Source organism: Botrytis cinerea, chromosome 2 (assembly GCF_000143535.2).
Source record: "Botrytis cinerea B05.10 chromosome 2, complete sequence".
Classification (NCBI taxonomy): domain Eukaryota; kingdom Fungi; phylum Ascomycota; class Leotiomycetes; order Helotiales; family Sclerotiniaceae; genus Botrytis; species Botrytis cinerea.
The window spans coordinates 716,651-742,010 of record NC_037311.1 but is presented as its reverse complement, the minus strand read 5'-3'; the positions used below and the strand labels follow the sequence as shown (position 1 = coordinate 742,010).

Here is a 25,360-nt window from a genome sequence, read left to right as displayed (position 1 = left end):
GCTCCGATCAGAAGTCAAGGGTCTCAGCATTTAGTCACAATAACAGAAGTAGAAAATACTGCATTGCTATACTCGACTCCCACTTTATCCCAAACCCCAATTCGAATTATATCCATATTCCGGGGAAGAGATGGCTTCAAGAATTGTGCTCAGATACGGTGCTATCCGGCCAACCAGTCGTCCCTCGTTGACCACAACTCTTACGACCATACCTCAGCGAAGGACGATTTTGACGACACACACTTTGAGCCCTTACAACACAATCTCAAGTAGAGATATGTCATGTCTGAGATATGGCAGACATAACTATGCGAAGAAAGAAACAAGTCTATGTGGTCGGTCTAAGAGGTTTATTGCAACGATCAATAGCCCAAATCTTCCAGCTCGTAAGTGTTTAGATTGACTTCCCAACATCGAATACTAAAGCCTGCCGCAGCAATTGGCCCATACGTAAGTCAGCATTGTTTAAACAATATTTCAATATTCATCCGTATTGATCAATTTCTCGGAACATTAGTCCCATGCTGTCCAGACGCCTTTCGGTATCTTTGTTTCCGGTCAACTCCCTGCAGATTTCAACGGAAATCTTGTAGAAGGGACAATGCGTGAAAAGACGGAAGCAGTTCTCAGAAACCTCCAGGAAGTTCTTGTCACTGCCAAGTCCTCTCTCGAGAAGATTGTTAAGGTCCAAGTTTTCTTGACAGACATGAACGATTTTGCCGAAATGAACGAAGAGTACGAAAAGTGGATCACTCACAAACCAGCGAGAAGTTGTGTAGCCGTTAAGGAGTTACCAAAGGGTGTCAATATCGAGATTGAATGCATCGCCTTGCCCTGAACTATTGGACCTAGGGAATAAGACTTACTGATTGTGCGGCGGGATTGTGTTACTCTCATATGATACCCATCAAGGTACAGTGCAAATACACAGATTTTTATCCCACCTTGTGTTATTTCTAGGTTGGTGACCAGGTTCTGGGCTGTATGAAAATAAGATGCGAGCTAGAGTAAAGACAGACATTTAAGACATTCAAACGATAGTATTACTTTCTGCTTATCTAGTTGGATAAGTGGCATTGGCATAAGTTTTTTACGACTTCGAGATTCAGAGTTGCCGTTAAAATAGCCCGGTGTCAACGTTCCGACGAGATTCAGTAGGAAATTTGGTATTGTGGTTGGCTGTTACACGGTTGAGGTTATAAATCCGGTGAGTGGAGTATAGATAAGACGAATTATCTATGTATACCCTGTAGACTGCTCTTTTGATACACTGCTGGTGTATCCATAAAATCCCGAATAATAGCTTGGGACTGGCTTCATTTCTACTTCGGGACTTCAAGAACTGACGGCCTTACATATTCACCCGGTAGTTCCGTTAGCCTTCGAACTAAACTATATATGATGGCGGCCATGTGATGATAGATTAAAATGGGTATTAGAAGTCTCCATATTACCTTGAGCATATAAAGTATATAACCCTTCAAGCGACACCATTTTCTCACTAGTCAATACGTGGCATCCGCGTAAAATCCACTAGCCTCTCAACTCCCGTTCAAGCGAACCGGGTAAATTGAGGCAAAATCACGAGTTCATCAACTTCATTATTTCACGGCCCGTCATTTCCTAGTATTAATAACAAATCTGACATATGCACCCCAGATAGTTAAAGAATAATCTGGGGAATATGTAACCATTCAGGTTAGGTGGCGTCGATTTCCGGAAACGTCTGCGCATATTTGGAGTTTTGCAGGGTATGTTGCTGGGGTGGTTTGATGTTTTGTATTCACCAATTTTCGTATAAATAAGTTCCCCCGAGATTCTTGTATTGCCTTTGAAATCAGTGTGTGTTCTTTCTATTGCTCAAGTACATTGCAGTCCGACTTTTAAAGGGTGCAGAGCTTTCCAGATTGTGTTGTAATAAGAATACCGCACCGAGTTCACGTCAAGTATATCAACAATGAAGGCCAATCTAGTTATCTCTGCTCTCTTTTCCTCTCTTCTTCCCACAATCATTCACGCTCAATCGTCCGGAACTGGTACAACAACCCGATACTGGGATTGCTGTAAAGCATCCTGCGGTTGGTCCAAAAAAGCTACTCTAGCCACTGGTTCCAACCCCGTCGGTTCCTGTGATATCTCAAACAACCCACTCACCGACTACAATGCTGTCTCTTACTGTGCTTCTTCCTCTGGTACTGCATTTATGTGTGGCGCACAAACACCTTGGGCAGTCTCAGATACACTGAGTTATGGCTTTGCAGCTACGACGATCTCGGGTGGAACGGAAGCTAGTTGGTGTTGTGCATGTTATCAATTGACATTTACGAGCGGACCAGTGGCTGGTAAACAGATGATTGTTCAGGCTACTAACACAGGTGGAGACTTGGGAAGCAATCAATTCGATCTTGCTGTATGTCTACATTTTCCCCCATACCATCACCGAAACACGTGAACATCTAACTAAAATTTCCCTCCTAGATTCCCGGAGGCGGTTTCGGTATTTTCGATGCCTGCACGCATCAATATCCATCAACCCCCGCATCCGCCTGGGGCGCCCGATACGGCGGTCTCTCCGACCGCACGCAATGTGCCTCGCTCCCCGCCGCCCTCCAACCAGGCTGTTACTGGCGCTTCGACTGGTTCCTCAACGCCGACAACCCCGGCGTCACCTTCAAACAAGTCGCATGCCCCGCTGCGCTCACCGCCAAAAGTGGTTGCGTTCGTGCTAACGATGCTATCGATGAGACCCCCACAGGCCCAAGCGCAGTACCTACTTGGACGAGTGGCTCGGGCGGTTCTGGATCTACTTCTTCAGCAGCTGTTAGTACGAGTAAGAGCACAAGTGTAGGTGCAACCATAAGCACCAGTTCGACGACTACCAGTGCTGCCAGTGGCGGAACGGGCACACCAATCGCGCGCTATGCACAGTGTGGTGGTATTGGATATTCGGGTTCCACAACAGTGAGTTGAAGAATTCTTTTTCTGCGTCTTATATTTGTTATTTGTTACATGTTATGTTGTCTTGTATTGTTGCTGCGCATTTTATGGGCATAGCTAATTGTTTGAAAATAGTGTGCGTCCCCTTACACATGCTCGGTTTTGAACGCATATTACTCGCAATGTGTGTGAGGATTTGCTGGGATGGAAGGAAATGGAAAGATAAATAGTTATTAGGCATGTGAATGGATGGGTGGTTGGCTGGCTGGCTGGGAAGCATATCAGAATTGTATATATTGCGATGGTTCTCTGCACATATGGAGGAGGGTTTTCAATACTATTACATTGTTTCGATACTGTAACTTCTGGGATGTGCAATTGGATGTTGACCTCAGTAGGTATGAACTAGTGCTTTAATTCATTGGGATGGGAAACTTTGTGTTCAAGCTCATGTGATCTCGAAATTGGAGTCTAGCCCATGCTCATCAACGGGATCGATGTATTAGTTTCCAACGATTTCAATGTCAATAATGATCCATTATAGTACTTCTACTTGCCAGCGCAGATCAGATTGTCTTCAACGCCATCAAAGAATTGGTTCAGGACTTAAGTCCACGAAATTTCCTTTCTTATGTGAATCTAGATTATACAGTAATATTATACATATACTTGATCCTCCCACAACCGATCAATCCTATTAATCCATTGCCTAAACAATAATATTATCCTCATCATCAGACGGAGTAGGCTCATAACCATCAATCTTCGAAACATAAGGAGGTCTACATGAAATCCATCAGCAGGCTCCTCACCCCTCTTCCACCCACAAAATAAGCACTCACCTAGCCCAATTTCTCAAACCCACCAAGCCCGCCGTACCCACCGCATAAACCCCCAATAAATTACTCCATCCCGTCTCTCCAATCTGTCTCTGACCTACCGCCAACGCTACCAAATCATACACTAAACACCCTCCGAAAATCCAATCGCTATTGCTAGCCAACATGCCAAATCCCAATCCTGTAACTATTTTGACAGCGGTTGAGGGACCCTCATGGTCAAAATAGGCTACAGATCCATTGTGGAGAAGATCCAGAACACCGATTCCGGCGAAGGTTTTCGAAACTACATGAGTGAGAATCGAAGAGGTAGACTGTGTGTTCATGGCTGGCTGACGGGCAAATATGTAGTAGAGCTGTGTGAGCGAATTGATAAGGACGAATACATTTGCGGTTTTAAGGGATGCGGAGTTCCAGAATACCATCCAGGCTATTTGGGTCAGCATTAATATATAATTATATCAATTCGTCTACTCGGATATTCATCCCCTCCCAGTTCCCCTTTGTCTTTTGTAAAAATAAAAATAAATACTCACAAGCAATGCACAAATTCCCCACACAATAAAACGGTACGAAATCCACCATCTTCTCCACCTCCTCCTTCTCCTTGATACTTTTCTTCGGATCCAATTTCCACAGTCGATACAACCACACCAATTGGAAGATCTGTTGCGGGAAAAAGAACAGTGCAATGGCGTATGGTTGTGGAGACCAGAATGAAAGATGCGCGTCGTGGATATCTTTCATGTTTGGGGAGGATAGCATGCCATATTGTTGAGCTGCGAAATCGATGAGGAAGGAGAGGGGGGCGACGTATCGCGCGGTGCTGTGGGAGATGCCCATTTTGAGTTGGGGATTGGAGATTTTTTGGTGGTGTGGTGAGATTGGGGTTGGGCAATGGGAATGGGAATTTGATTTGCTGGGAATAAGTTGATAGGTATAGGAAAGTTGTGAAGAGGCACAAAGGAGATGGGAAGGTAATATATAAACGGTGGTGTTCTATCGTATTTTGTCTTGTTGATAATGATGATGATGATATCGAACTAATAGCTCAATCCATCCGGATAATCCGCCGCAAAGTGATGATGTCAACGATCTAACTAAGTTTTTAGGTTCGTTCCGGAGGCTTTGCCCCGCATTCAATAATTTAGTTTATATTCCATGTTTTAGTTAATTGACTAATTATATAAGTTATACATATGTTTATCAAAAATTTGTATAAATATATTAAAATTCAAGTCGAATATCCATTTATATTGATCGACCTCGCGTCTCGTTCATTCATGAGGGGGATAGGAGGGGTCAATTTTGTGGGTACAAAGATCTTCGAAATAGATAGACAGGCCCCTGTCGTTCATTTGTCTACCTGTGGTTTACCTTAGAGAGTTGAATTTGTGATTACTATGGTTATGGTAAAGATCTAGATTTGATGTATATATATAGTACTATAGTTCCAGTCCATCAGATTTGATGTCCTTGTTATCTCTTTGGCATGGCTAGTCCGAATTCGGACAAATTGATAAAATACTGTGCTTTATACTAGGCTCAAATGTCAAATCCTTCATTATGTCATTGTGAGACATTCGAAATCTCCTTGAATCCGAACCAACATCACAGCAACTTTAGTACCGGTACCATCATAACCTTCCCCTAAACACTACTCAACTCAATCCTCATCGGCCCTAGACCACTAGCATCACTTCCGCTTCCTAATACCACGCCTTCCGTATGTCTCTCCAGTCCAACCAAAACCGGTCCCTTCAATAGTCTTCTCAACCTCATTCCACCATTCAATTTTCCACCAGCATTCTCATCATCATTACCACTCTTCGCCGTCAGTCTTTGAAACCCAGCTTGGATATCCTCTAGAGACCTCAATCGCGTCTCTGGCATCCAGATAGCCATGACAAAAACAGCCAGCAATGAGAAGCCCCCGAACAAGAAATAAGCACCGTAACTAGAATGAGCCAGAAAAATCGGTGTCAAAAACGCTACCAACCAATTTGCGAACTATGCAGCCATTAGTCAATCATCTTCATGCCCTAATATGTTCAAGACTTACAAAGCTCACCCCCTGAGCCAGACTATTCGCCTCATTTCTAGTCTTCATAGGTTGAATCTCACTAGCATAAATCTTTCCCATAACCGCCCATGTCGCACAATACGTTAGCGCAAATATAAAGATTAAACCCACGACAACCCAGCGTCCAATCCCATAGGAATGGACAGAGTCCGAAAGATATAATGCACCGATGATAAACATCGACGAAGACAGTATGATACCTCCAAAAATAGCGGATGTACGACGCCCCCATCGATCAACGTAAAGGGTAGCTGGGATGGTGATGGCGACCATAAGTATGGCACTCACACCTGAAGCCAGAAATGTGGACGTTTTTCCGGGTAGACCTGCAGTTTCAAAGAGAGTTGGCGCGTACTATTTCATGTCAGTAACCTGCAATCTAAAAATCGGTGAAAGTGATTCCACACATATAAAACCCCATCAATCCCACTTAACTGTAACGCCCCCAACAGAAAAACTGCCAAGAAAGTCCTGCTCCTATACTCTCTCTCGAAAATTCTCAAGAAACCCCTGATTCCCTTCTTTACATCCACAGCAACTGGAACTGGAACCAAGATATCTTTCTCCGCTTCTTCCTTCTCGATCCCCAATCTTTCCAGTGCCTGCAAAGCTTCTTCTCTTCTCCCTTTATGAAGTAGCCATCTCGGTGAGTCCGGCAAGTAAGCACAGAAGGCCGCGAGCACAACAGCAAGTAACGATTGGATAATAAACGGCGCTCGCCACGACATCGAAGACTCCAAACGCACAGAGCCAAAACAAGTAAAATATCCCGCGCATACACCGGCTGTGCACATGAATTGTGGTAGCGAAACGAGCATTCCTCGTGATGCACATGGTGCTGTCTCTGTGATGTATCTAGCTTGATGTTAGAAATACCTCATATCATCCAGTCCAATCCCATTCGCTCAATCAAACTCACACACTAACACACCCTAACCACAAACCCTCGCCTAACCCAGCGAGCGCCCTTCCCGCTAATAGAACGCCTAATCCTCCTGCACCAGCTTCCATCCCCGTTCCTAATGCAAAGAGAAGCGATCCAGCCATAATCACATAAAGATGACCGATTTTCTCCGCCATTTTCCCTCCGAAAACAGAAGGCATAGCACCAGTCATCATGATTAATGAAACTGTGAAGCCACGGAGTAGGGGCGACAGATCTCCGATTTTCGAGGTAAAAGATGGCATACTGGTGATTGCACCAATGGATCCCGTATCATAGCCATTGAGGAAACCGCCCAAGGAGATAAGAGAAGCAAAGATAGTGTAGCCTTTGGGTTTTGATAGAGTGAGGGGCTTGAGTGAGAACATGAGGATGGATCAATATTAGCTTGCAAATCTGATGAAAGTCTTGATGAGGTATAAAATGAGACAGAAAATTGATGATTGCTCCTCTTGAAGACATCATCAGATATAAGAGTTAGGAACATTGTCTCATTGCAATGCGTTAAAGCTAGTGACCTTGTCAATACGCCCTTTACTCGTCAAGCCCTTCACATGTCAAGACATGTAAGATTTGACATATATGATCGGCAAAGAACATCCAATCCCATCATTTGCCATCATTTCACTGCAACCTCTCCAAAATCAGCAGATTTTAATCTGGTAACATTGTTCCACTTACTATGAGCAAGTCCGCAACCCAAAAAGAAGAACGAATATATAAATTATACATAACCATAGTCACAAAAGGAAGAGAATGAAAATATTTTCATACTTAAATAATCGTCCAAAACATTTGAAGAAAGCAACCACAGGCTGCCTTTCTGTAAATTGGACTGTGAATAGCTGATATTGGTGGAGGAGATAGAAAATGCATATTGTAGATCCAATATGCGGATTGAGAATATAAAGTGTTGACGGATGCATTAAATTAACGCTTGGGGACCTACATGGGGGTAATATCATCGTTTATCCCACCACGCCGCCTCGTGTGCTTGCAATCGTCGACTGGGCTCACTTTGGATGGTATCTTGATTATTGGGAATACTGCAAGACAAATTATACATGTTCGTATGAAGAGGACTGGAGGAGATGGATCGAGTCGTTTCTGACTCCAAGAGCTGAAGTGCATGAGACGTTTTTAGAACATATATCTGCGATGGGAGCTTTTTGAATTTGAGTGCCTTTTCTCCATAGTTAAGTTATCTTTGGTTGAAGCTTTGTAGATTTTTATCTTGACCAAAGCTATCTGGCGTTGATCTTTTCGAAACATTATCTCAACTATGTCGAGGGAGTCATTTTGGGGCCGAAGTGAACCATTCATTGTCTTAAGAGGCGGAATGTTGGTGCAAACGTCGAATCTCGAGATTAGGGGTTTTTTTTTACAATTAGTTCATGACATCCCAAGATTTGTACAGTGTTTCTATCTCGTCATTAATCCCACAATTTCCTTCTCCAGTATAAACTCATACACTTCTCAGCCCAAAAGTCGGGCTTTAGCCAATTTCTCACCCCCATTTCTCCTGCACCAATTAGCTGTGCTAGCTTTGATTATAATCATTTTAAGCCAGTTTTCATTCATTGAAGGAAAGGTTTTTGGAGGGCAAAATTGAGGATACAATGTTGTTAGTATGAGGCAGACGGGGAAACGAGGGTGCAAAGTGTGTGGCTCTTCGATCTTTATTTGCACGTCCTGCGTGTACATAGACGTGTGGCAAAATTTGACGTTTTTCAAACGACTTTTTATTAAATCAAACAGTAATATAAAACGAACCGGTGTCAACTAAAATCACCAGGGTATTCCCGAATCTCTGCAAATGTGACGAGCTGAAAAATCTCATGGCTTGTTGCTCAACTAATGCGAAGTGGATAATTGCTTTAAACAGAGTGGTCATGAATATTTGATTCATTAATGCTATCTTATACACCAACGCCAGCTAATATACACCCCTCTAGTCTGTAAAAGACTTCTAGTTGTATTGCATATAAGTGGCAGTGGAGTTGAACTTCAAGTTGCCCTTGATGACCTTGTCAACTGCGCTCAGGAAATCCTTTTCTGTCGCGACCTTTCTTCTAGCACGAATGGCGAACATTCCTGCTTCTGTGCAAACACTTCGAAGTTCAGCACCGGTAGAGTTAGGGCAAAGACGTGAAATCAATTCCCATCTAATGTCTCTCTCGACAGACATACTCTTGGCGTGGATTCTAAGAATGTTTGCTCGTCCCTCAAGATCTGGTAGCGAGAATTCGATCTTTCTATCGATACGTCCAGGTCTCATCAACGCGGGATCCAGGGTAGAAGGTCTGTTTGTAGCGAACATGACCTTGATATTTCCTCTTGCGTCGAATCCATCAAGTTGAGTAATCAATTCCAACATGGTTCTTTGTACTTCGTTGTCTCCTCCTGCACCATCATCGAAACGAGCTCCTCCGACCGCATCAATTTCATCGAAGAAAATGATACAAGCTTTCTTCGTCCTCGCCATCTCGAACAGTTCACGAACCATTCTAGCACCCTCTCCGACATATTTCTGCACCAATTCACTACCGATAACTCGAATAAATGTAGCATCAGTTCTGTTGGCGACAGCTCTAGCGCAAAGTGTTTTTCCAGTTCCTGGGGGACCATAGAGCAAAGCACCTTTGGGTGGATCGATACCAAGGTTGACGAATCGTTCTGGTGATAACAGTGGCATTTCGACGACTTCTCGTAGCTTTTCGACCTGTTCCTTGCATCCTCCAACGTCACCATATGTAACATCAGGCTTCTCCTCAACAGTCATCATCGTAACGCTAGCATCGATCTTCGGAGGTAAAGGTAATAAGATTTGGTACTTGTTGCGGTCGACACTATTCGAGATAAGGTTAGCTTTGTAAACAATTGTGATCGCATCCAGCATACCCAACTCTCATTCCTTCCTCAATATCCGTAGGACTGACACGGTCGCCAAGGTTTACTACAAATTTCGCAATCTGCTTAACGTTGATGACATATTTGCTCTTTTCCGTATCCTTCTCGTCTTGAATAATCTTCGTACATCTTGCAACTTGTAAAGGTTGCTCTTCTGACATTCGTTGTCTATCTGCTGCTACATCCCACAAATGAGGTGGCGCCAATCCGGTATCTGATTCCTGTTGAATATTTAGGCCCTGTTTTATATGCTATAAATCCTACACTCCTACCTTTACGCCAATCTTCTCATTCACACTTGTTTGCTTTTCTTTGATCTGTTGTTCGAGTTTCTTTAGCGCGGCACCATATGGAGCTGCGCCATAAGTCTTTAGGACTTGAATATCTCTACGATTCGTTAAATACTGGGAAAATGCGATAGTGCGATGACCTGGATAGCCTTACTCATCTGATAAAGGTGTGATCTTCTTCTCTTCAACCTCGTCGTCGGCGAAGTCCTGTGAATTTGTCAGAAGGAGTCCTAGTAGCATGGGGAATAATACATGCCTTCTTGTAGTTCTCCCAATTTTGCCCCTTTGCGCTGACCTTCGAGATTGTTAGTCTAACATGTAAATGCCAGGCAATGAAATACGAACCATGATGAGAGCTGAGTGACGAAAGGTACGATGTTGTAAGGTTGCGTTTTAGCTGAAGACGCAATGAGTGAAGCTTCGCAGAAATGGTCCTTTGCGTAGAGATTAAAAATCCAAGGGTAATATCCTAACCCAAATTCCTTTCAATGTGGTGGAGAAAATGTGATTGTGAGAAGTTTAGTTTGTTGTGTTGATAATCCTCCCATAGCTCTTAGGTATCCAAAGGTACGTCGGCGTTGCTTGATAAGCTAGTCCAAGATAAGGTTAGCCGATTTTTCAAAATTCGAAATCTCAAGACAGACGCGCAGTAGGAGTAGAAACGCGACGACGTCACTTCTTAACATATTCTGAGATTAAACGTTCCAGATTTCCTATAGCCAATATCAGATACTTCAAGATGGCTCTTACACAATCAGCAGGAAATTCTACCAACAATGCCTTCAAGGTGGGACATTTAAGAAGCTTAGAGGGGTTGTTCAATATAGCTAATGTGGTCTATAGGACAAGGAAAAGCCTATGGCTGTTCGAAATGCCAACATTTTGGCTGCCAGAGGTGTGTTTGGAAAAGAAAAATCATGCGGAAGTAAAGCTGACAAAATACAGCTGTCGCAGATGCTTGCAGAACCTCTCTCGGTCCCAGGGGAATGGACAAGATGATTCAAGACGGCAAAGGAGGAACACTTATTACAAACGATGGAAGCACCATGATGAAGAGTATGGCAGTTATGCATCCTTCTGCGAAGATGTTGGTCGACCTTTCAGCAGCACAAGATGTAGAGGCTGGAGACGGAACTACTTCAGTTGTGGTTATCTGTGGAAGTCTGTTGGGTGCTGCAGATAAATTACTAGGAAAGGGAATCCATCCTTCAGTTATCGCCGAATCATTCCAGAGAGCTGCTGCAGCTTCAGTTCAAATTCTCCACGATATGTCGGTCCCAGTTGCTCTCAGCGACACCGCAACTCTTTTACAAGCCGCCAACACATCTCTTTCATCCAAAATCGTTTCACAATATTCAAATCTTCTCGGCCCTATGGCAGTAAATGCCGTTACAAAGACAATCGATATCAAGACTGCGGAGAACGTGGACTTGAAGAACATCAGAATAGTTAAAAAGTCGGGAGGTACCATCGAAGACAGTGAGATGGTTGAGGGTGTTGTTTTGACTCAGGGTGTTTTAAAGAACGGAGGTGGACCTATTAGAATGGAGAAGGCAAAGATTGGACTTATTCAATTTCAACTCAGTCCTCCAAAGCCTGATGTAAGTCTTGTTGGGAAAACTATCGATAGAATACTGCTAACGTATTTCAGATGGAAAACCAAATCGTTGTCAACGACTACCGACAAATGGATAAGATTTTGAAAGAAGAGCGAACATATTTGTTGAATTTAGTTAAAAAGATCAAGAAGGCGAAGTGCAACGTCTTATTGGTATGTTACGTTATAGTTCTTTCCAGACATGTCTTTTTGTACACTCTATTTAGCATGGGAGTGCTAACAACGTCCTCTAGATCCAAAAGTCTATCCTCCGTGATGCTGTTAATGAACTCTCCCTCCACTTCCTCGCCAAACTCAACATCCTCTGTATCAAAGACATCGAGCGTGATGAAGTAGAATTCATCTGCAAATCCACCGGCTGCAAACCTATCGCCGACATTGACTCTTTCACCGAAGATAAACTCGGCTCAGCCGACCTCGTTGAAGAAGCCCAAACTTCCGGTTCCAGACTTGTCAAGATCACCGGCACAAAGAGTGCGGGCAAGACCGTTTCCATCGTATGCCGTGGCGCCAACTCCCTCATTCTTGACGAAGCCGAGCGCAGTCTTCACGATGCTCTTTGCGTCGTTAGATGTTTAGTCAAGAAGAAGGCATTGATTGCCGGAGGAGGAGCTCCAGAAATTGAAATCGCATCGCAATTAGCACAACAAGCACGAGAATTGACCGGTACCGAAGCTATTTGCTGGAAAGCATTTGCTGACGCCATGGAAGTCATCCCTACCACACTTGCCGAGAATGCAGGTCTCAACAGCATCAAAGTCGTCACCGAACTGCGCCACAAACATGCAAATGGAGAGAAAAATGCAGGTGTCAGTATCAAGAGTGGAGGTGTTAAGGTTGACATTGCGGATGAAAATGTGTTGCAACCACTTTTGGTCAGCACCAGCGCTATTGAGTTGGCGGCTGAGACGGTGAAAATGATTTTACGTATTGATGATATCGCTTTATCCAGATAAAATATCCGTATCTAAAGCAGAAATTTAAGGAAAAGTTGATGATTATGATATGAGATGTATATTAATGCATGGTGGGCGAGTGGGATATCATTACAGAGATAGATATTTCGCTTAACCCCTTTTGGCATCAGCTCTAATGAATGAATCATGATTGTCCTAAGGAACCAATCTATGTTTACTGGTGCAAGTCTGAAGGGACATGAGCTTGTGACATCCAAGGTGTTTGAATTACTGTGAATCATGAAATGAAGACCGATTCCCAAGTCTTCAAGCAATTCGCTCTGACTTCTGTTTCAATTGTAATCAAAATACAGTGCAACTTTTTTTTGTTTCTCAATATTTATACTAACCGGTCCATTCACCACATCCTAGAGAGTATGTAACTTTCTCTTATGACTTCGGGGTTTGAAAGAGTTTAAGAGGTCTTTCTAAAGCAATGAAACTCTATTTCTATTTCCTTTCTATACAATCCACCCTTTTTTATTTTCCCTCCCAATTCCAAATCTATTTCACACCCACAACTACCAAATTCCTCGGACTCATCCCGTATTCAAAAACTCCCTCCACCCACGCATCCCTACACTCTCCCCTCTCCACCGCCTCTCGCAAAAACACATATCGATCAACTACAATCATCGACTCTATCACTCCAGCACTAAACGCCATCAGCGACCAGATAATACTGAGTTCTTTTTTCCTTGCCAAATATTGGGTTTCATAGGTTTGGATTTCGGCATCGGTGATATGGCCGACTTTTGCTTGCACCATGGACGAGACGTCGGAGCGAGGGACTTGTGGTTCCTCGGAGGAGGAAGCCGGCGTGGCGGTTAGTTTTTGAATAGCGCCCCGCACGTAGCTGGTGAAGGATTCGTAGCAGGATTTTCGGAGGGAGCCGATTATTATGGGGGTGGTGGTGATGGGCTCCTCTTCTTTGTCTTCACAGCATTCTGTCGTGTTGCACCCTGTGGATGTCCGTTTATCGAGATGGTCTGATGTGTCTAAGGGGATGGCTTGTACAACACCGTAATCTAGGAATAGCTTTTGGAGTAAAGCGCGGTAGAAGTGGCGTGTGAAGAATGAATCACTGTCTTTAGCAGTCCAGTTTGCAGGCGCTTGGACACCCATCATTCGAGAGGTTATGTTGAGTGTGATGCCGTGTTCGTTATAGGTTGATAGACGGTTAGACATGGGAAAGCCGTGGGGATCTGATGTGGGGGCTGAAGAGGAAGAAGGGGGTGGAAGATTCAGAGCGCGGAGATTGGGACGCAGGAGAGGATGTTTGTAGGATGGAGTGTTGAGGCGTTCGGAGAGAAGATTGTAGCAGCAGCCTACGATGGCTATGGCGTGAACCGAAGGATTGAGGAGCAGAGAGCGAATCCCATGATGTGAGAGGTTGCCGCAGGAATGGATAGATATGGCCATGAGATTTATTTCCGAAGGTATTGCTTCCGAGACGCGGGATATGATATCTTCTTTAGCAAGAGCGGTAGCACCGGGCTCGGAGATGATGTTGAGATCGCCATCTGGGGCTGAAACTTTCAAATCCTCAATTTGAGATACCACATCTGATAAATCTCCATCTTCAACTCGATGTTCCACATATTGAATATATCCCTTTCCCACAGCCGGGGTATAAATTGTCTGTAAGGCCCTCGCCGGTCTCAAGTCTGCCTCTTCATCTCTATCCACTTTCCCCTCTGTTCTTTTAGTCTTCCCTACCTCTCCCATGATCTTCTCTCTAAAAACCTTCTTGTTTCTCATAACCTTTTCCCTCTCCGCCATGCCCGCCAAAATATCCATACTCTTCGCCCCCTCAATATTCCCCCCTTTACTCTCCACCGCCACAATCCATCTATTCCACGGCGGACTCGCCAGCGTCCTCCCCAAATAATTCTGGCCACTCCCAAAATCCACAAAATGCGTAATTTCCTTTCCACTTTCCTCTTTCACCTCATCCGCAACCCGCGTCACATAATCCGCAAAATTCGTCACCTCGTGGATCTTTTTCGGAATCATCCCCACAGCCACATGTCTTGGTAATTTCCGGGCACTGAGATTCTTCTTCTCCACGCTTCGGATCAGAGAATGTTTGCGGATATTGAGGATATATGTGATGAGAGATTCTGGCGGCGGATGGGCCACATCACGTGGTAATGAGAGATCATCCCGCATGAGCAAATCTAGGAAATCCATCGAGGGATAATCGAGTAACCAGGCGCGCCATTCTTCGGGGAGAATCTTGTGATAGAGACTGGGCTCTCGGATGAAGAAATCGAGGATATGAACGCCTCCGCACAGGGTTTGGAACAGAGTGGATGTGGTTGCAAAGTCTAGGAGTGAGTCGACGTATTCATCTGCGTTGGAGAAATCGTCTGAATAGGGAAGTGGCTTTTCTGGAGGCATTGTGAGATATGTTGGATGCGTTTTTATTTGGTTTCTGATTTTCTGCGATTTTTTCAAGGGGAGATCATATTAAACCTTGAATTTTTTTATTTTTTTTCTTCTCACGACGATACAAGCACAATGTGCGACTAGTGTTAAAATTTCACGAGCCTCATCCTCATCTTCCTCAACATTTGAAATTTTACAAACACATACAATATAATGTCATTTTATCAATACGCACGCACATATTTATGTATGCGTCTTTCTACCTAGGCCTATATATATATACATATATCTATCTATCTATCTATCTATCTATCTATCTATCTATCTATCCTTACATAGGCCTTGATATATACCTAAATATCTCTCGATACTTGTTACAATTGTAATTATCATTACAATCATCGATGTTTCATTTGTTGTTCCTGGGATTAATATTTATTAGAAATTGTTACATCAATCAGCATTTGAAGGCCGCTCTCAGATCCCAATCTGAACTCTTATTATTAATCCAATTTTCACCGGACAGCGAAGTGAGTGCGTCCTGAATCATGATGGTATAAAAGTATTAATAATCCAAAGATCTCTGGCCTTTTCCCAAGACCCGTCGTGGCATGGCAATTAATGAATGGATGAATGGATGAATGGATGACATCTCAAAAAAGCTTATTGTAGTCGGTACCAGCACTAAGGTCGCTCTCCCCCCCACATGGGAATCCAACCCTCAATTTGATAATCGTTACTTCAAATTATGAACTCGGTCACTCCTATTCGAAGGTGACATACGCAGTAATTGGTGCGCTGCCATGGATCAAGATTCGGAACATCCAAAGAATGGATCTTCCTCCACTACCAAGACTCCGTCATCTGGCGGCCGTCGACATGCCTGTGATCGTTGTCAGAGGCAAAAATTGAAGGTTTGTTCTGGTCTTGGATAAGTAGTTAGATCATGCTTCATGGTGCTGGGGATTATATGCTAAAAACGTCTAGTGTGATATCGAAAAGCCGTGTCTGTTATGCGTTCGTTCAGGGTCTGCATGCACAACAACAGCAAGAACAACAAAAACAACATCTGGAGCCTCGAGGTATGTGCTATACAAGCTTCTGGATGCGATGAAAGCTGACCAGAACGCTTGTTGGAAGAAAATCGAAGCAGACCCGGAGAAAAGCGGCCCGCCAAGGTACCGCTGCCCCTAGTGCTTTGGGGACGCCCTCGGCCACGCCTACAGACTGGGACTCTGGCCCTTCAAATTCACGAACTATAAATTTTCTGGATCGTCTTCAAACCCCTAATCATGATGAAAAGGGTCTGCATTCAGAAACAGCTTTGTCAAACTCACTGCATGACGATGACACAATATCTCGGCGAACTACACCCTTCCCGGAGCCGCATAAGTATGCCGAGATGTCTGCGATTGGACTTACAAGTAAGGTAAATAACCACCATACCTGATAAGATGACTCTTTTTGTCATATGCAGGATCTGATTGCTAAACACGGACAGCTTTTTCACATTCACAAGCAAGCATCGATCAACTCTTCGGTAGAAAGCTATAGTACAAATGCTATTCCGGGAGGCAACTTCGTGAATACCCAAAACAAAGATCGCCAGACAGTCGAGTCTGTTAGTTTAGACTCACTGTTTCCGGGCTTTACCTTTCCACCGCGGCCAATTTGCGATTTTCTCGTAGAATCCTACAGAAAGTCGGTACATTGGTTTATGATGCTCTTCCACGAAGCTTCTTTTGAAAGCGAGTACAAGAAGGTAATGGATAGTCAAGTAGCTAGTCCTCGTCAACTTGGAATCGTGGTACTTTTTCTAACGGTATTCACTATGGGAGCGCGGTACACAACTGATGACGAAGCTTTGGAAGCCTGTGGACCAAATCTGGACCTGGGATCACTCCAGCAGCAAATGCTCAAAGAAGTTCAAGCCCACCTTCTTGATGTTATCGATATAGGTGGGGTTGAGTCGGTCCAGATTTGTGTTTTGCTAAGTTCGTTTTACATGTACAATGGTAGACCAAACCTAGCTCTGGCTATTTTGGGAGCAGGAGTACAAAGCTCACAGGCAATTGGACTACACAAGGAGTCTTTGTGGGGACCTCTTACCGAAACCGCCAAGGAGGTTCGTCGCCGTGCATGGTGGGCATTGTATGTTTTGGACAGGTAAGTCTAGAGCCTATATCTTATTGATTCCTCGAATGTCGAATTTTTTGGGTTGCTTCAGAGCTTACCACCCTCTCAGATTCTCGTCGATTACATACGGGCGGCCCTTATCCATCAACGACTCTGACTGTGATGTGCGTATGCCGGGTAAAATGGATGATGTATCCAAAGTTCACCCACTGTTAAACTCTCTAGAACATGTCGACGCAAATTCCCCAACCCAAGTTACCCTAAACTCGTACCATCGATTCAAATTTGCTTTGTATACTATTGCATCTCCTATCATTGGTGGCATTTATAATTTGAAAAAGTCGAATCCCTCGAACATGGTACAACAGGCTATATTAATCAATACAAATCTTGTGAGGTGGTTTGATCAGCTGCCGCCAGAACTAAAGCTAGATTCGAATACAGATCTCGATGTTACCAATCTTCCAGCTTCTGAGGTCAAGATCTGCAGGTTATTCCAACTACAAGCTCTTGCATTACAGCTAGCGTATGACAACATTCAAATAATTCTTCATCGACCATTTCTTCAATATAATCATTGTTTAGCTGTGCTTCCTACATCTGCCACGTCTGATTTACGTCCCACAAGCTTGGAACAATCCAGACATTGCGCCAGACGAACTTGTAACATTTCGCCGCGCTACGCGAATCTTCTCCTAGCGGCTCGGGACACTCATGCTGTTGCATACGTCGCCATTCAGAATTTTACTGCAGGAGTCACGTTAGGCATGGTGGCTCTGTCAGACCCAGGTTCGGAGCAAGCACAGGATGCAAAAAGAGGGGTGTCGAATTCAATATCCCTTCAGAGAATGCTCGCGGTTTCATCAATCGTTCCATTACAAACTGTGAAGGTTTTGGAGGAGCTTTTCCGGCTTATATTCAAAAGAGAAATGGAGGTAATGCTTGGTGGTCCTCCATTAAATCTGGAGCCTGGCACAGTCAGTTCTAGCTTTTCGCAGCACGAACAAGGAATCAACGAGTCACCTCGTCATCCTGTACAAAATAAGACAGCACTACCCAAATCTCCGCCCTTGCAGACTTCACAAACGGTTGTGATGGACCCCTTACAAGCTTCCTGTGAAACTGGAGACAAACAATCGCAAGCAACTGAAATGAGGTCAGCGCAAGAGCTTGGTAATGGCATGGACTGGGGAAATTGGTCTTTTGACTCAGGGATTGATAACGCTTTAGAATCCATTCAACAAGGTATTTCGAACTCAATGTGTCAATATCCTCCGTTACCTGCCAGATATCTTCTCCTAGCTGTCATTTTACATTTTAAGGAACGATTTTTGCTGAGCTAACAAATTGACTCACAGTTCTCTGGCAAAATTCACATCCGACGACAAGCTCAGAAACGTTGTCTATGAATACCACTGGTTCATGTGGTAATGCATATGGGCCGCAAAGGCAGGTGGCGGTTGACGATTCTAAAAATTCGACCACTCTTCCGCCAGAAGTTCAATCCTTTGGCATTAACGACACTTTAGGGCAGGGCTCCTGCGATCTATATGGGCAGAGTTGGATGTGGAATTGGGATCCCTCTGCTGGTGATAAGGGACCCAACTTCGGGTAAGCAAAGGCTTGGCTACCTGTCAAACGATTTGAAGAAAATTTAAACTCACAGGAAGCGACCTGCAATAATCAAACATTCTGTTTCCTTTTCGGCGCTTTCGCATTTGTCATGTTAAGATCACTCGCATGAATTTGTAATTTTCGGGAGATTTTATTGTATCCAGGTATCGAGGCGTTGTACCAAGTGTATATAGTATAGGTGAATGGAGATAATCCGCAGCAATAACAACGCGGTCTTCGATGTTGCCTTTGGGATATATATTCTGTACGGCTCACCTCACAAATTGATCAACGAAATCTGCTCCCAGCCCAACCTTTTCATAATGAGCTTTTGCGCTCGAAAGCTTTGAGAAAACATCCTCCACTCCTACAGGATTACCCGCAGGATCAACGTAAATATAAGCACCCGTAACATGGAACAGCGTAATCATCTCCTCCACACCTTCCGGCACTTCTAGTGTATGGATATCTCCCGGCGGCTCAAAAGCATGGCTTCCTTCCGTAGCCCACCAATCATGCTCCAAATAATGCCATTTTCCACGCAGTGTAGTGGCATGCACAGGGCCGGAGTGCCGATGTCGCGAAAGAATCCCAGAGCGACGGACACGTAGGATATTGACAAAGTAGCCCTGGGAAACGCAGAGCACGAGAGGACGAAACCAGACGTTGGGGGCCTGCGGAACCCAGAGCTTCTCGTCGCAGTCGAAGGATAGCACATTGGGGATTACAAGATCCGAAGCAACGTGTGGTAGCGGCTCGCCTTGGTAGGGAATGGCTTCGGTGTCTGGTCGGACGTGGGCTGTGCTGGTCATGGTGTTGTGAGGGGTGTGTATGCCGAGAGGTGGGTGGGTTGGTTGGAATGATGGATTTCTTAATCCCCCTTTTTTTTTTTTTTTTGAAGACTCTCGCTTGATCAAATTTGAATTTGAGTTTGAGTTTGAATTTGAAACTGATGTTCCAATCGCAATCTACTCTATATAAATCCCCCTCCAAAATCCCTGCATCTGATCTCGTATTTAGAACAGGTTTTACTCTGTAAAGTTGAATTTCGCTGCCCGGTGGACACTAGATCTTCCACCGGACTCTATTACGAATGAGCCGGGGAGATAATTGAGGCTCGTCATATAAACTGCCATTGTCTCTTCTCGATATCGACATTCAATATCAATATCAATATCGTCAATACATAGAAATCTGATTTGTTCCGTAGACTATCTACCGTGGTCTCCGAGATTCTAGCTTCAAACTTAAGGAGGAGACAGACCCCCTCTAAGTTATCGTTAACTAGAATCGAGGAATAGGGTTATTTCTCTTGCAATAATGTGCCATTGTATAGGTTTGTAGAGTAAGGGCTGTGGGAACATTGGGGTATTCTCGCCCACAATTGACCAAGTTTTTGAGGGCATCGAGGTCGCAGATCTGGCATGCAGCCCAAAAATGCGGAGGTACATCGCCGATGGAATGTCGTAAAAGCTCGAGCAGCTTGACTCGTTCTGGACTGGGGAGATTGAAGTCCTCCATTATGTTGATGTTTGTGTATTGATTTTTGATAGTCGAGAGTTTAGAGGTCCAGGAAGAATCGTAGGGTCGACAGACTAACCTGAAGGCTGGCATTTGTGGCAGATATACTTGCACTTTCCTTTGTCGATGTTCATTTTCAATATAATTACAAAAAAAACATTGAAATACAATACAAAATACATTTGCTCTATGATTAAAATATATTGTATTTCGAATTTAATAAGATAATCATATATTAGAATAGAAATCTAAATCCCCATCCAACCTGTTCTATAAACTCTAGTAAATTCATCACGCTCTACAACGACGACGCAATCGTGGTCTCGAAATCTTCCGGCTCCCGTCCCAACAATTCTCCCAACAAAGGCGAAACATACGCCGCTTCGCCTCTGCGGTACGCTTCAAACGTCGTGGTCCAAACCATGGAGTGATCAAACCCATGATAGAAAAAATTGGGCGAGACCTGCGGCTGCTTCGCAAATTCTTCCTCCGACACCTGCCGAATTCGCACTTCTTTCTTTGCAAGCTTTCCGAGAATTTGCACCGTCTCCTGCAACGTGAGGACTTTTGCCCCCGAAAGAAGAACCGTTTGGAAACGGTACTGAAATCCCGTGGGATTCTTCACAAAGCGGGCCATAAGTTCTGCAGTGCCTTCTCCGAGCTCCTCGCGCTTGACCCATGCGATTCCCGGTGCGGATCCGTCATGCGGAATGCGAATCTCGTCAACGGGATTCTTGGGGTCGAAAAATGCAGTATAGAGAGGATAGGACTCAGAATAGAGTCCCTCGCGCACAACTGTGTATGCGAATCCGGGATGGGTGCGCGTGCAATCTTCGAGGTATTTCTCGGTGTCTAAGTGAGCCTGCATGACGTGGGCAACGGACTCTTTGCTGGTTTCTTTTCCGGCAAATCCTAGGGAGCCGTAGAAGATGTACTTGACGCCGCTGCGGAGAGCATGGTTGATGGCGGTTTGGTGACGCTGGGATCCGTTAGTTCTGGCTTTTGAGACGGAAATTGATTGTTGGAAATTTATAGGCCGTCAAATATGGAAGCTTACCTCTACTCGGTGTTCATATCCTACCGATGCGTATGAAATTAGAAAGAGGGTGTCGATTCCTTGGAATGCATTTTGCAAGGAGTTATCATCGTCATAGTCTGCCTGACGAACATCCGCACCGGCAGACTTGGCAGACTCTAATTTTGCGGGATTCCGCGCAATGAAAACTAGATCTTGTGCTGGAAGGCGGGGAAGCAGATGCTTGACTGTGCTGCCTCCAATGCCTCCCGAGGCAGGGAAAACACCAACTTTATGTCCAGACATCACGGGAACGTTTTTAAGAATAACGGGTTTGTATGATAGAAAGTAGTAGATCTTGGGAATGTAGCACGTCAATGAAATAAAACTGATTGGTTTAGTTCTGAGTTTGAAGTTAGGAGGCGAGCGCACTTATATTTCTCTCGCAAAGCAGATGATTGGACATCTAACCTTGGAATTCAGGTATGCTTTGAAATCAGATATTGACGGGAGAAATTTGATTGATGAAGAGAAACTTCAAGAAGTCGAGCTACCTACCTGACGTCATGTCAATATGGTTGTGGGTTTTTTGAAGAAATAAACAATCTGTATCATCTACATCATAAACCCTCCGAAGATCTCAGATTAAGTTTTCCCTATTGCAGAGCCAAGTAAAACCTTAATGCTAACTATACCCTGTGAGGGACCGAAGCTTGAATAGCTTTTAGATATAAGGAAACGAGGGGAAGTAAACATACATGCCAATCTATCTATGGCTTGGAAGTCAGGGATTTGTCCGTTCATGGTTCTCTTCACCATTCGGTTGCCCCCTATTCTAGCGACCTTCAAAACCTCAAGATTTCCACGCTTCAGAGATTTTGAAATCCAAACAATGAAGAGTACTTTACTTTACTCCTAAGGGCAAAAAAGCATGTTGTTTGAATCTATCTATCACATAAGTGTCAATTGTACACTGCGCAGAATGCAAGATGAGGGAGGGGAGGCGAAATGAACAATTGAATGAATGATTATCAAGCAAATGTCAAACCCCATACTCTCAATTGAAGAATTGAACAAATCAGATATCAAACTTCAGATAATGACACTAGCTGGTAATCTTAACTTATTAGGTAGTGACCGAAGAATCAAGCTACCTAACAAGTACCCATCCCATCCCGTCCGTCCTCGGGACTGGATCAAAATCGACTTTCCACACAGGACGTTCGTTGTACGTGTGTACGATATCAAAACATCGAATCCCCAATGATTTTCCAACCTGACCCCCACCGGAGCAACGAAAATTGAATTCGCCCCACATATATAGCTTGACGCTCGAGATACTAAATGCTTTACTAAGCAGTCGGAAGTCCGGTGGACATCTATCAACATCACCATCGTGCACGACACTCCAAGAGATAATGAGACTCCACTGCAGAAGCTGTCAGTTTCATCTGGCTTATAAATACAACACAATGCACTGCACTGCACTACAGTACACTACACTACACCACACTACACCACACTACACTCCAAAAAGTCATGACGAAGTAATCCAGTTGACAAACTGCAAAGTTTTCAATCCGACACTGGCATTCTCATTCATTGAGACTGCATTATGAAAGCAAGTGGCCGTGGCAAAGCCATCCACTCCTCCCTCCGTTTCCACTATAAGAAACGAAGATGACGTATGTGGTGATAGCTTATGCACTTTCCTTCCGGCTAAGCAGATTTGGATTCTATGTAATGTGTAGAAAGAAATATCCGGTAGGTACCAGCGCGAGCTTCAGATGATTCTATATTCCCATGTTTGTAGAAAGAAATATCCGGTACTAGTGCGAGTCAGATGTTGATGATTAATACCACTAGTTGATCGTTCATCGTTCATCGAACATCTATCTCCAACCTCATACACACACATATACATATATATATATAACAGGTCTTGCACTCCCAGCTGGAGGGAAAATCACTCAGTATAAGAATAACTCCTTGGATCTTTCCTCGCATAGTTCTCGTTTCTAGCAAAGCTTCACATCTCATCACGTTACATCTTAACATCCACCTACGAAATCCATATCAATCACCACCACCATGGGTGCAACACGCTACGCCAACATCGACGACGAAGCATCGATCATCGAGATCGTAAACGAAGCCGCTCCAAACGTCAGTGTTCCCCCTCTCCCAAACTCTCACTCGTCAAAAAATTAACATGACCCAGACTCCCTATTTCACACCCAAACAAGACCCCGTTTCAGGCACAGCCATTGCCACCAAGACCGACGGGCAAGAAATTCCTCCTCTTTTCACCCCCTTGAAAATCAGAGATGTAGAGCTCCAAAACCGTATTCTGGTACGTATTTTCCATCTCTTCCGCTCTTTAAACCCACATCCAGATTACCACATCCAGATTACCACCTCCTCACCTTCCCCATCACAGCACACATAACTAACCCAATCCCGCAACCCCAGCTCTCACCCCTCTGCCAATACTCCGCCGAAGACGGCCACCAAACAGACTGGCACCTCGCGCATCTCGGGGGCATAATTTCACGCGGCCCCGGGCTTTCCTTTATCGAAGCCACGGCCGTGCTCCCCGAAGGACGCATTACGCCTGAGGATTGCGGGCTTTGGAAAGATTCTCAAATCGCGCCTTTGCGACGCATCGTGCAATTTGCGCATAGTCAGGGCCAGAAGATCGGGATCCAACTTGCGCATGCTGGAAGAAAAGCAAGTACCGTGGCTCCGTGGTTGAGTATGTCACGAGGTCCGGCGGCTCCTTCGAAAAATGTACGTATCAGATGACTTGGATGTGATGTTTGAGAGAAAAAAAGAGATGCTAATTTTTAAAGGTGAATGGATTTGAAAATGATGGGTTCACACCGGTAAGAAGAACGAAGTCCAATGAACCCGCTTGAAGGAATGTGAATCACTGACATGGGATTACCAGGCTCATGGATGGCCAGATAACGTGAAGGGACCTAGTCCCATCGCCTACAAAGACAAGAACATCATCCCCCACGAGATGACCCTTGATGATATCAAGTCTCTAGTCCAAGCCTTTGGAGACGCAACTCGACGTGCCATCGAGGCCGGATTCGACGTAAGTTCCCCACTCCCATGTCCATAAATCCAAAGCCAGCCAGTCAGTCGATGAACAATAACCAACACATACATACAGGCCATCGAGATCCACGGTGCACACGGCTACTTACTCCACCAATTTCTCTCTCCCGCCTCTAACAAGCGCACCGATGACTACGGCGGTAGTTTTGAGAACCGCACGCGCGTCGTCCTCGAAATCGTAGATCGCACCCGCCAAATCATGCCTAAGAACATGCCCCTATTCTTCCGCGTGAGCGGAAGCGAATGGCTGGAACACCTCGCCCCCGAACCCAGTTGGGACATCCAAGAATCCATCAAACTAGCCAAGATTCTCGCCACGCGCGGCGTCGACGTCCTCGACGTTTCCAGCGGTGGAAATGATCCCCGACAAAAGATTAAGGGGGGCCCGGCATACCAGACTCCATTCGCGCGCCAGATTAAGTTGGCGGTGGGAGATAGTCTTCTTGTGGGAACTGTCGGATCTATCACGTCGGGTGTGCAAGCGAACGATTTGTTGAAGGATAACGGGCTTGACATGATCTTTATCGGGAGAATGTTCCAGAAGAACCCAGGCCTAGTCTGGACGTTTGCGGATGAGTTGGGTGTGGATATCAAAGTCGCAAACCAGATTCAATGGGGCTTTGGTGGACATCGCCGAAAGTGATTTATTAGAAGAAGATCGATAGAATATCAGAGAGGAAAAATAGATGATGTTTGGTGGTTATAGATTTTGATTCAATAGATACTGAGGAATTCAATTAGACAATTACATTTCAGGCTTCTAAATCGTTACTTTAGTTGTGTTTGTCGATTTTGTTGAAGAGCTGATATAAATCATTTCCCTCCCCCCTTTCCTTTTTTTCTTTCTTTACAGTTTTCGATGCGGTTGTAATGAAGAATATATGTTGGAAATATAGAACATATGACATAAAATGATACACACATAATTTAGCACGTATATTTACATTATATGATTAGTTACAACCATATTGAATTCCTATT

At 44.4% G+C, this 25,360-nt stretch overlaps 11 protein-coding genes across 12 annotated transcripts; 5 read left to right on the top strand and 6 right to left on the bottom strand.

The window, feature by feature from the left end:
* Positions 1-18: 18 nt before the first annotated feature.
* BCIN_02g01970 (hypothetical protein) lies at positions 19-1,029 on the top strand. The gene is made up of 3 exons (XM_024691169.1): positions 19-386; positions 437-450; positions 518-1,029. Exons 1-3 carry the CDS (start codon positions 131-133, stop codon positions 836-838), a joined length of 591 nt encoding a protein of 196 aa, XP_024546939.1. The 5' UTR covers positions 19-130; the 3' UTR covers positions 839-1,029.
* A 793-nt stretch (positions 1,030-1,822) lies between these two features.
* On the top strand, positions 1,823-3,416 carry BCIN_02g01960 (hypothetical protein). Its single transcript, XM_001558867.2, has 3 exons — positions 1,823-2,410; positions 2,479-2,961; positions 3,073-3,416. Exons 1-3 carry the CDS (start codon positions 1,958-1,960, stop codon positions 3,127-3,129), a joined length of 993 nt encoding a protein of 330 aa, XP_001558917.2. The 5' UTR covers positions 1,823-1,957; the 3' UTR covers positions 3,130-3,416.
* Positions 3,417-3,468: 52 nt separating this feature from the next.
* Positions 3,469-4,877, bottom strand: BCIN_02g01950 (hypothetical protein). 2 transcript variants are annotated; one of them, XM_001558868.2, is made up of 3 exons: positions 4,313-4,877; positions 3,780-4,206; positions 3,469-3,719 (listed from the first exon to the last, which is right to left on the bottom strand). In XM_001558868.2, exons 1-3 carry the CDS (start codon positions 4,617-4,619, stop codon positions 3,647-3,649), a joined length of 807 nt encoding a protein of 268 aa, XP_001558918.1. In that variant the 5' UTR covers positions 4,620-4,877; the 3' UTR covers positions 3,469-3,646. The 2 variants fall into 2 exon arrangements, with proteins under 2 accessions (XP_001558918.1, XP_024546938.1); XM_024691168.1 differs by having other exon boundaries at positions 3,469-4,206.
* Positions 4,878-5,145: 268 nt separating this feature from the next.
* BCIN_02g01940 (hypothetical protein) lies at positions 5,146-7,326 on the bottom strand. Its single transcript, XM_024691167.1, has 4 exons — positions 6,779-7,326; positions 6,267-6,714; positions 5,839-6,213; positions 5,146-5,786 (listed from the first exon to the last, which is right to left on the bottom strand). Exons 1-4 carry the CDS (start codon positions 7,168-7,170, stop codon positions 5,427-5,429), a joined length of 1,575 nt encoding a protein of 524 aa, XP_024546937.1. The 5' UTR covers positions 7,171-7,326; the 3' UTR covers positions 5,146-5,426.
* Positions 7,327-8,467: 1,141 nt separating this feature from the next.
* On the bottom strand, positions 8,468-10,544 carry Bcrpt1. The gene is made up of 6 exons (XM_001558871.2): positions 10,348-10,544; positions 10,259-10,297; positions 10,157-10,209; positions 9,985-10,099; positions 9,704-9,933; positions 8,468-9,651 (listed from the first exon to the last, which is right to left on the bottom strand). Exons 1-6 carry the CDS (start codon positions 10,348-10,350, stop codon positions 8,772-8,774), a joined length of 1,320 nt encoding a protein of 439 aa, XP_001558921.1. The 5' UTR covers positions 10,351-10,544; the 3' UTR covers positions 8,468-8,771.
* Positions 10,545-10,660: 116 nt separating this feature from the next.
* Bccct4 lies at positions 10,661-12,817 on the top strand. Its single transcript, XM_001558872.2, has 5 exons — positions 10,661-10,789; positions 10,846-10,897; positions 10,948-11,603; positions 11,654-11,773; positions 11,854-12,817. The coding sequence occupies exons 1-5, from the start codon at positions 10,742-10,744 to the stop codon at positions 12,574-12,576; spliced, it is 1,599 nt and encodes a 532-aa protein (XP_001558922.1). The 5' UTR covers positions 10,661-10,741; the 3' UTR covers positions 12,577-12,817.
* A 41-nt stretch (positions 12,818-12,858) lies between these two features.
* Positions 12,859-15,082, bottom strand: BCIN_02g01910 (hypothetical protein). Its single transcript, XM_001558873.2, has one exon. It carries the CDS (start codon positions 14,977-14,979, stop codon positions 13,081-13,083), a length of 1,899 nt encoding a protein of 632 aa, XP_001558923.1. The 5' UTR covers positions 14,980-15,082; the 3' UTR covers positions 12,859-13,080.
* A 613-nt stretch (positions 15,083-15,695) lies between these two features.
* BCIN_02g01900 (hypothetical protein) lies at positions 15,696-18,793 on the top strand. Its single transcript, XM_024691166.1, has 6 exons — positions 15,696-15,881; positions 15,955-16,049; positions 16,108-16,396; positions 16,469-17,133; positions 17,213-18,348; positions 18,462-18,793. The coding sequence occupies exons 1-6, from the start codon at positions 15,771-15,773 to the stop codon at positions 18,716-18,718; spliced, it is 2,553 nt and encodes an 850-aa protein (XP_024546936.1). The 5' UTR covers positions 15,696-15,770; the 3' UTR covers positions 18,719-18,793.
* Positions 18,794-18,850: 57 nt separating this feature from the next.
* On the bottom strand, positions 18,851-19,598 carry BCIN_02g01890 (hypothetical protein). The gene has a single exon (XM_001558876.2). It carries the CDS (start codon positions 19,527-19,529, stop codon positions 18,990-18,992), a length of 540 nt encoding a protein of 179 aa, XP_001558926.1. The 5' UTR covers positions 19,530-19,598; the 3' UTR covers positions 18,851-18,989.
* Positions 19,599-20,398: 800 nt separating this feature from the next.
* Positions 20,399-21,792, bottom strand: BCIN_02g01880 (hypothetical protein). The gene is made up of 2 exons (XM_001558878.2): positions 21,296-21,792; positions 20,399-21,217 (listed from the first exon to the last, which is right to left on the bottom strand). The coding sequence occupies exons 1-2, from the start codon at positions 21,557-21,559 to the stop codon at positions 20,537-20,539; spliced, it is 945 nt and encodes a 314-aa protein (XP_001558928.1). The 5' UTR covers positions 21,560-21,792; the 3' UTR covers positions 20,399-20,536.
* An 873-nt stretch (positions 21,793-22,665) lies between these two features.
* BCIN_02g01870 (hypothetical protein) lies at positions 22,666-25,155 on the top strand. The gene is made up of 7 exons (XM_024691165.1): positions 22,666-23,017; positions 23,120-23,419; positions 23,475-23,606; positions 23,726-24,043; positions 24,106-24,138; positions 24,204-24,356; positions 24,435-25,155. The coding sequence occupies exons 2-7, from the start codon at positions 23,345-23,347 to the stop codon at positions 25,020-25,022; spliced, it is 1,299 nt and encodes a 432-aa protein (XP_024546935.1). The 5' UTR covers positions 22,666-23,017; positions 23,120-23,344; the 3' UTR covers positions 25,023-25,155.
* Positions 25,156-25,360: the final 205 nt, after the last annotated feature.